This window comes from Melanotaenia boesemani, chromosome 2 (genome assembly GCF_017639745.1).
Source record: "Melanotaenia boesemani isolate fMelBoe1 chromosome 2, fMelBoe1.pri, whole genome shotgun sequence".
In the NCBI taxonomy this organism is placed as follows: domain Eukaryota; kingdom Metazoa; phylum Chordata; class Actinopteri; order Atheriniformes; family Melanotaeniidae; genus Melanotaenia; species Melanotaenia boesemani.
Window position 1 is genome coordinate 40,451,222 of NC_055683.1, and position 9,980 is coordinate 40,461,201.

A 9,980-nucleotide genomic window follows, 5' to 3' on the forward strand; every position below is an offset into this window, starting at 1 on the left:
GTCCAACAATCATCATCGACTCCTTTTAGTTTAATTTATCAGCCCCGCTAATGATCTGGTCCAGGGTGGCCCCTAAGAGGCCAGTTTTACCAGCCTAATACCAACCTTTACCTGCCGAGGGACCCCAGACCCCAATGACAACATCCTTCAGGAACTTGCTGCTGGTCCCCGGGGCCTATAAGGGCCTCTGTGTCTGTGTTCATATTTATGATGTATCATAAACAAAAACAAACATTTATTCATCGCGTGGTTTTCAGGTGTTTCTGTTCAACAGGAGAGACATCAATACATCCAGATCCATGAAAAAGACCCGCAGGTCAACTCTACGGAGACACAACCTCATCTCAGAGACAAGCAAAGGTCCACGAATGAGATTCAGAGGAACAAAGAGACAAAATATCACCACTTTTCTTCCAAATGAAAGGCTGAAATTACAGCACTAATAGATTTAAACTGTAATGACTGGGAGGTTAAAATATAGTTTTAATGGAAGTCAATGGGACATTTTTGTCCACAAAGGGCCCCAGTGGGAGTATCTGATACTACAGAAAAATATGACATCAAACCAGTTTTTGACACATCCAAGACTGTAATCTTGGGCAGACAAAGAGGATGGGAGGCTGGTGGGAGCTCCTCTGGCCCAGCTTTAAATCGCGTTTCATATCATAAATCAGATTTCATGGGTTACAGGACATTTTACTGTTGGGGACTAGATTTAATTCATCCTTGTCTTAACTGTTCTGCTGCTGTGGATGGTTGTTTTATACTGTAACTCATTCTGTATGTCAGTAACCCTGCCGACCACGTTTATTTGTGTATCTCTATTTGTTCTAACAATGTGGAAAATAAATAAAGATGTAAAATTGTGAGCCGGCTGCAGGTGGTTCAGAAAGCAGCTGCAGGCTGAAAGATCCAGTCTGGTTTTCAGCAGCAGTCAGGTCCATAGTTTAAAGTTCTAGTTCTTGTTTTCAGAGCCTTGCAGGGTCCGTGTACTGTTTCTGTCAAAGCTCTGCAGCAGCCCGACACCAGCAGCAGGACTCTGAGCTCGTCTGGTTGGTCCCTTTTCTCAGCATCTCAGGTTGAACCTCCCCCGGTGGATTTTACATCTCTGAGCTCCATGGACACGTTTAAAAAGCAGCTTAAGACCCATTTATTTAAACTGTCGTTTTTATTATCGTTATTATAAAAATAATTAAACATGTAAAAGGAAATAATTAAACAGACAATAATAAAAAATGAATATGATAATTCAAGATAACTGTTTACTTTGGATAATAAAGTTGATGAGCTAATCAGAACAGGGTGGTCCTGCAGCTCCAGGATGTAAAACATAAACCAGACGGGGGTCTGAGATCTTCAGCTGCTGGAACCTGGAGTCCAAGGACGGAAATGATCAGAAATCATCTGGCATATTTTCATTTGTATGGTCCCTTTTTCAGAAAAAACTCCACTTAAAGCAGATGAAAATGTTTTAAGCTGCAGGTGGATGATAAATACACCTGCAGATGTTTGGAGACTCAAACTGGAAACAGTTTTCTTCCTCCTCTGGCTCATCATCATCATCATCCTGACTGTTGATCAGCATAACATTCTTACATTTTATTCCAATGTGATGCACACATTTTATTACCATTCTTTCAGTGCATTGCTATTCTCTTAATGTAGTTTTCATTTGCCTCAGTAATTTTTTTTATTGTCCTCATGTACATAAGGTAGCTACTATAATATATATATATATATATATATATATATATATATATATATATATATATATATATATATATATATATATATATAAAGAGTAATGAAAATTTTAATTCACTAAATGATTATTATTGACTTTTTTAACATTAATTTTAAAATTGAAAGATCATATTTATACAGATTTATTAATTTATAAAATATTCTAACTGAGAACAACTGATCAGATCAAAAGCTAAAATATGACTTTTTTCTCTACTTCATGTCCCAGAATGCTTTGCGACCATGTGACGTCATATTCCTTCGACTCGCTCCGTGTCTTCCCCGCTGAGGCGCGCTCGGCTCTTCTCCGCTGGGTTTGGACTTGTTGGTGGTTTTCTTGCGGTCCCGGTGGTTCTGGAGGATTCCTGAGACCAGGATGGGTCCAGTGGAGGTGAACCTGGTTCCTTTCGTGTCTCTCGCGCTTCTGGCGGGCAATGAGAAACATCAAAGCGCTCGTTTGTTCTTAAATTCATGACTTATGTTAATTCCTCACATCCTGTTTGCTAAGAAAACTTTAACATAGCAAAACCCAGATAGTGTTTATGTTTTTACTCCTGTAGATTCCAAGCATCAGACCGTTTAATTAGAAAAAGACTTGAACCAAACTGCGTTTCAAATTAAGCTAATTTTAAATATTCTTCCTTATTAATCAAAGGAAACGTCAAATAACAAGTTTTAAAACACTATGAAAGTAAAGTGAATCGTCTCTTAAATTCCGGGTGGACCTTAGAGCAGTTTGGAGCTGATTTTACTCATAGATCTGTCTGGTTGGAGGAGACCAGCCTCCTACGGCTCTTTGTCTCGGTGGGGTCACGTGACCTGAGCTGACGTCAAAGGCTACGTTTACGCTGCAGGTTTTAATACTTAAACTTGACATCATCCTTTCCCTGCGACCCTCATCTCGTTGAAATGTGAACGGTGTGCGGCTCTGAAGTAACACGCATGCGCAGAGGACAACACGTAGTGTTTTTGGACGTACTGGATGCCTCACGTCTGTCCAGTGTGGACGTTCTTGCTGTCTGAACCGATAATTAAGGCCAACTGATGAAAGAAAGGAGGACAGCAGGTGTGAACCGTGGCCTTTGGTGGCGCAGTGGGGCCTTCTCCTGTACATAGGCATGAACAGCTAATGCAGCCCAGCTGGTCTGCAGAGTCCTGCACGGGTCCAGTTTTACCAGCCCGCACCCGTTAGGATGATCACCAAACCCGACCCGCACGCTAACGCATGCTAACTGTAAATACACCGCCCCTCTTTCACTGCTTTACTTCACTGGTTCAGATATTTACGGCCCTGCTGGCGTTTAGTCGTTCTCATTTCCAATCACGAAGGAAAAGACAACAACACAGGAAATATGGTGAAACGCAGAATTGTGACGTATCTCTGTGACGTCAGAGTTAGATGAAATGCGACATGACGGTTCAGACTGACGTCGCTTCCAGGATCCCATCTAGGACCACATAGGAAAGCGGTCTGGGTCGGACTGTAAAAACAAAAAATGGGGGGGATTTGCGTTCAGACTGTTGTTAAAAATGCGAAGTGAGTCACATGGACAAAAACATCGGAACCGAGCTGCAGAGCCGGAGTCTTCCGCTGAAAATGACTCGGATTTGTGCTACATTAATAATTTCCCTCCAGGAGTATGATGCTAACCAGATACAAGCATGCTAACCACATATAACCATGCTAGCCAGATATAACCATGCTAACTACATGTTAGCCAGATATATCCATGCTAACTACATATAACCAAGCTAGCCAGTTATAACCATGCTAACCACATACAAGCATGCTAACCAGATATAACCGTGCTAATCAGATATAACCATGCTAACCACATATAACCATGCTAGCCAGATATAACCATGCTAGCCAGATATAACCATGCTAACCACATATAACCATGCTAGCCAGATATAACCATGCTAACTACATGTTAGCCAGATATATCCATGCTAACTACATATAACCAAGCTAGCCAGTTATAACCATGCTAACCACATACAAGCATGCTAACCAGATATAACCTTGCTAATCAGATATAACCATGCTAACTACATATAACCATGCTAGCCAGATATAACCATGCTAACCACATATAACCATGCTAGCCAGATATAACCATGCTAACTACATGTTAGCCAGATATATCCATGCTAACTACATATAACCAAGCTAGCCAGTTATAACCATGCTAACCACATACAAGCATGCTAACCAGATATAACCGTGCTAATCAGATATAACCATGCTAACCACATATAACCATGCTAGCCAGATATAACCATGCTAACTACATGTTAGCCAGATATATCCATGCTAACTACATATAACCAAGCTAGCCAGTTATAACCATGCTAACCACATACAAGCATGCTAACCAGATATAACCATGCTAACCACATATAACCATGCTAACCACATATAACCATGCTAGCCAGATATAACCATGCTAACCACATATAACCACGCTAACCACATATAACCATGCTAACCACATATAACCACGCTAACCACATATAACCATGCTAGCCACATATAACCATGCTAACCACATATAACCATGCTAGCCAGATATAACCATGCTAACCACATATAACCACGCTAACCACATATAACCATGCTAACCACATATAACCACGTTAACCACATATAACCATGCTAGCCACATATAACCACGCTAACCAAATATAACCATGCTAGCCAGATATAACCATGCTAACTACATGTTAGCCAGATATATCCATGCTAACTACATATAACCAAGCTAGCCAGTTATAACCATGCTAACCACATACAAGCATGCTAACCAGATATAACCGTGCTAATCAGATATAACCATGCTAACCACATATAACCATGCTAACCACATATAACCATGCTAACCACATATAACCACGCTAACCACATATAACCATGCTTACCACATATAACCATGCTAGCAGGACGTTAGCATCCACAACTGATCAGATGTGTGACGTCATCCTGATGGCGCTGAAATGGACGTCTGTCGTATCTCATAGATATAAACATGTATGTTTCCTGTGCCTAAATAACAGATCCATTCCTCTTATTGGCTTTTTCCTGAATTCATACATTTTCTGCTTCATAAGGAAAAAAAGACTTCTGAGCCGGTTTTACTAGGTCGGAGGCTGCTGCTGTAGGATCAAGCCGGAGTCTCGGATCCTCGGATGGGTTGGTGCTGACCTCCACCACACAAATCCAGTCCGCTACCACTTAGTCTCTTAGTCTGTCGGAGGTGCTGTGCTCCGTGACGGTGCAGCATGGTTTCTAATGAGTACACCGTCCAGAAGGACTCGATCAAAGATCCAAACTTTACACGACGTTTACAGGAGTTCCGTTATCTCTGCCGGCGGCTGTGTCTGCATCACTCACCGCTTCCCTCCGAGCGCTGAGACAGGCAGCCTCGTAAAAGTTGTCTACATATTTATTACCGTTGTTCCAGTGCGTTGTTTTAAAGTGTTTATAAATAAAGCTGGGTTGAACCAACAATAAACCATAATAAAGATAAAAAACAAGGATAACGAACAGTGTGGACGTCTCGTCTGCAGCTCCTCCACATGTCGGTGTTCTCCCAGAGTTTCTCTCCCTGCGGCCGCTTCCTGGCAGCTGGAAACAACTACGGAGAGATCGCCCTGTTCAGGTGAGACGAAACAAGCGCACCCGATCAGACTCACCTGTCACTCCTCTGAAGCTCACCTGTGTGATGTTGTGTTTCAGCCTAACAGCAGCTTTGAGCCCCGACGCCACCGCTGCCCACTACAAACCAGTTCTGACCTTCACAGGTGAGTCCAGCACACCTGTGGGGTGCGTTTGATTTGAGTCCTGGCTGCTCTGGGAGTTGATTGCTGATAAGTCATGTGATCATCTCCAGCTCACGAAGGTCCGGTCTTCAGTCTTCTGTCCTCGGACGGCGTCCTGCTGAGCGCAGGTAACGGGGAAATCAGCGCCTGGAGTTGGACCGAGCTCATCAAGAAGGTGATGAGGACGTGGCCGGACCGGCTGAAACCGGTCTGGTCCACATGATGGTCTGGAGTCTGTGGCAGCTAGAACATTCTGATGTTAGAAAACCAGCGTTCCTCTACTCTGGAACCGTTTCCAGGATGGTGTCATGAAACATGTCCGACCCGTTGAGACATTATTACTAATTTAATGTTATTTCATTATATTCTCCTTTAATTATTTATTTATATCATTATTTTATCCTTGAAATTATTATTTCCATCAGTTTGTCTTTAATCATCTGAATAAACAAAGAGATCTCAGATAAAGGATGAACCAGTTAATGAATTACTTCCTGAACCAGGATAAATGTTACCTAACCGGTTAGTTTGCATTTTATTATCTTCATTTTTGTGGCTCACCGCTGCGTTTCCTCCGGCAGGTGGCGCCCTAGGCCGCCGCCCGCGTGGCTTAGAGCGGCGCCTCCTCTGGCAGGTGGCGCCCGTGTGGGTTAGCAAACAGGTGTGTCAGGTGTGTGTGACGTGGACGTTTTGTCTCCTCAGAATGTGAAACCTCTGTGGACGAAGAGACCCAGCTACAGGTGAGGAAGACTCCACTTCCTGTTAGTGATGAAGACACCGCCATCACTCACATGTCTGTCTGTCTCTGCAGGTCCAGTCTGGAGATCCCGGAAATTAACTCCATGGCCCTCAGCCCCAGGGTGAGAGCGCACACACACACACACACTCACACACACACACACACCAGCTGACGTTTACTGCATGTGTGTGTCAGGACAACAGTCTGGTGGTCGGAGCCGGAGACAACAACGTGCACATCCTGGACCTGGAACACGGAACTTTTAAGGTGCGTCCCCTTCGCCACCTGTGCTGTTGCCATGGTGACCAAACTACCCTCCCAAGGCTTGGGTTTTGTTGTCATAGCAACAGTGTGTGTGTCCTCAGGCGATCCTTCAGGGTCACACGGACTACGTGCACTGTGTGTGCGTGAGGGAGCGGGAGGCGGAGCTTCTGTCAGGTGGCGAGGACGGAGCCGTGAGGATGTGGGGTGAGTGACGGCGGCCATGTTGGATCTTCGTCAGCAGGCGCATGACGATGGTGATGATGATGATGATGATGATGCTTTGCAGACAGCCGGACGGGTCGGTGCGTTCACTGCCTGGAGATCTACAAGTACGAGGTGAGACTCCCACGATCAGCTGATGGATCAATAACGCGATCAGAGTGATGACGAGTCTGCCGTGTTTCAGGACTGCGCTCGGCCTCAGTTCGGGAAGTGGATCGGCTGTCTGACCACGGACTCTGATTGGATGGTGAGCAGGCATGATGCGTTCGGGTGCTGTTGAGTGGTGAATCCAGGTAGTTCCTTATCAGTCCTCAGGTTCCAGATGTTAGGCTGGAACGTTTCCCTCAGACATGAAACTGTAGATGAGTCCAGGTTCTGCTGGTATCAGTAATCAGCCCGGACTGGTCTGGTCGCTGCCTGCGGCCTCACCTGTGCAGGTGACGGTTCTGACCTGTGTCCTGTTGCTGCAGCTCTGTGGAGGAGGTCCGTCTCTGTCTCTGTGGCACCTCCGCTCCCTGTCGCCCACCTCCATCTTCCGTCTGAGGGGCTGCCAGCGTCAGGCCGCCTTCCATCAGGACATGGTGAGAAACTGGTTCCGATACAGAGTCCAGGAAAAATCTAGTATCCAACGACGACAATGCTGTGTGTGTGTGCAGATCCTGGCAGCGGGGGAGGGTCCGTTTGTGTCCCACTGTCTGCTGGGTGGAGATGTCAAAGCTCAGATCCCGTGCACACCTCAGAGCCTCAACACGCTGCAGTTCAACACCAACAGCTCAGAGCACCGGGTGAGTCCCTGAACGCAGCACGTACACCTCATCTGAGAGCAGCTAGAGCAGAATCATGCCGACGGGTAAATGCCTGTCTGTCTTTACCCGACGGGTAAATGCCTGTCTGTCTTTACCCGATGGGTAAAGGCTTGTCTGTCCATGGGGCCGACGGGTAAAGGCGTGTCTGTCTTTACCCGATGGGTAAAGGCGTGTCTATCGTTTGGGCCGACGGGTAAATGCCTGTCTGTCTTTACCCGATGGGTAAAGGCGTGTCTATCGTTTGGGCTGACGGGTAAATGCTTGTCTGTCTTTACCCGATGGGTAAAGGCGTGTCTATCGTTTGGGCTGACGGGTAAATGCCTGTCTGTCTTTACCCGATGGGTAAAGGCGTGTCTATTGTTCGGGCCGACGGGTAAATGCCTGTCTGTCTTTACCCGATGGGTAAAGGCGTGTCTATCGTTCGGGCCGACGGGTAAATGCCTGTCTGTCTTTACCCGATGGGTAAAGGTGTGTCTATCGTCCGGGCCGACGGGTAAATGCCTGTCTGTCTTTACCCGATGGGTAAAGGCGTGTCTATCGTTCGGGCCGACGGGTAAATGCCTGTCTGTCTTTACCCGATGGGTAAAGGCGTGTCTATCGTTCGGGCCGACGGGTAAATGCCTGTCTGTCTTTACCCGATGGGTAAAGGTGTGTCTATCGTCCGGGCCGACGGGTAAATGCCTGTCTGTCTTTACCCGATGGGTAAAGGTGTGTCTATCGTCCGGGCCGACGGGTAAATGCCTGTCTGTCTTTACCCGATGGGTAAAGGTGTGTCTATCGTCCGGGCCGACGGGTAAATGCCTGTCTGTCTTTACCCGATGGGTAAAGGCGTGTCTATTGTTCGGGCCGACGGGTAAATGCCTGTCTGTCTTTACCCGATGGGTAAAGGTGTGTCTATTGTTCGGGCCGACGGGTAAATGCCTGTCTGTCTTTACCCGATGGGTAAAGGTGTGTCTATCGTCCGGGCCGACGGGTAAATGCTTGTCTGTCTTTACCCGATGGGTAAAGGTGTGTCTATTGTTCGGGCCGACGGGTAAATGCTTGTCTGTCTTTACCCGATGGGTAAAGGTGTGTCTATCGTCCGGGCCGACGGGTAAATGCTTGTCTGTCCATCTAGTCGACGGATAAACTGTGTCTGTGTTTCAGGTGCTGACGGTGGGAGGCAGCAGCAGCCGCATTGACGTCTTCACCAACACGTCCTACAGGGCGTTCTCTCTCAGCTTCTAATGTTTCTACTAAAACCCAATAAAAACCTTTTTTATCTAACCTGTGTCATTTTTTTTTTACTGAAAACTAAACCAGGACCCCATTCAGGCTTAACCTGGAACACATTCAGAGACCAAAACACCAGAAAAAAGAAGAGAAACGTGGTGTTTCCACATGGAGAGTAAAGTTCGGTGCATCATGGGACGTCCCCCGGCAGTCTAGGCCTCTAGCTACGGGACGAAAGGATGGATCAGGGTCACCAAGCCAGACCTGCTATAAGATCTATCAGGAAGATGATCTGAAGGTGGAGAGGGTCTGGTTCCTGAAGCCAGACTGGGAGCCGGTTCCACAGAGAGGGTCCGATAGCTGGAGGTTCTGGTTCCTGGAGCCGGTTCCACAGAGAGGGTCCAATAGCTGGAGGTTCTGGTTCCCATTCTATTTGAGAACCTGTAGGAACCTCCAGTAAACCTGCAGTCTGAGTGAAGCTCTGATGGGAAAATGTGGAACGCTGAGATCCAGTGGAATTTTGTCAAGAGTCACAGTACCAGGGACCTGATGTCGAAACCTGAGCAAAGGGTCATAGTGGAATGTGCACAAATGTTTCACATTTCTCATCATTTCCTTGATTTTATTCTGGACCGTTGGGTGTCGCAGTTTTCCCAGATTCTGTGTGTACACCTGGGTCAGAGCAGCGTGGAGGTAGGAACATTCTCCCAATAAGTTTGGTTTTCATGAATTCCAGAGGCCGACGGATTGGCGTATGCTGGTTTTTGCTCCTATGCCAGCTTGATAAATGAGGCCCCTGGTCCTGGTCCAGAATAAGTCCAGGTTGCTCACTGTAGAACTGGAAGACGAGGTGAAGGCATCTGGTTCTCCTGGGACGTTCAGATCTGAAGAGTCTCCGTCTGTCTGAGGCTGGAGGAAACGTCCAGGTTTTTATGCTCAAGTTGATTAGAAACTGAATACTGATGAAAACCTCGTCTGGTAAAACTCCGCCCCCTGGTGGTCAACACCAAGGTTCCAACATGCACCGTTACCTGGTCTGGATGTAAAACCTGGAGGATCCGTTTGATTTGTGAGAACTTCTCTCCCAGTACAGCCGAAGTCGGCATTTTAACTGCACGTAAACTGGGCATCCTCTTTCCTCCTGTTTGGAATCACCATGGCAACATGGTGCT

At 46.4% G+C, this 9,980-nt stretch overlaps 1 protein-coding gene across 1 annotated transcript; it reads left to right on the forward strand.

Moving 5' to 3' along the window:
- Positions 1-1,988: 1,988 nt before the first annotated feature.
- On the forward strand, positions 1,989-8,862 carry thoc6 (THO complex 6). Its single transcript, XM_042003835.1, has 13 exons — positions 1,989-2,134; positions 5,314-5,405; positions 5,483-5,547; positions 5,637-5,740; positions 6,268-6,305; positions 6,377-6,425; positions 6,500-6,571; positions 6,670-6,772; positions 6,855-6,904; positions 6,975-7,037; positions 7,261-7,371; positions 7,447-7,575; positions 8,743-8,862. Exons 1-13 carry the CDS (start codon positions 2,120-2,122, stop codon positions 8,821-8,823), a joined length of 972 nt encoding a protein of 323 aa, XP_041859769.1. The 5' UTR covers positions 1,989-2,119; the 3' UTR covers positions 8,824-8,862.
- Positions 8,863-9,980: the final 1,118 nt, after the last annotated feature.

Excerpts from the sequence above, each read along its gene's own strand:
- thoc6 (XM_042003835.1), top strand. Across the intron at positions 6,773-6,854 it reads CGGAGCCGTGAGGATGTGGG|ACAGCCGGACGGGTCGGTGC; the intron begins GTGAGTGACGGC and ends GATGCTTTGCAG. Across the intron at positions 7,576-8,742 it reads CCAACAGCTCAGAGCACCGG|GTGCTGACGGTGGGAGGCAG; the intron begins GTGAGTCCCTGA and ends TCTGTGTTTCAG.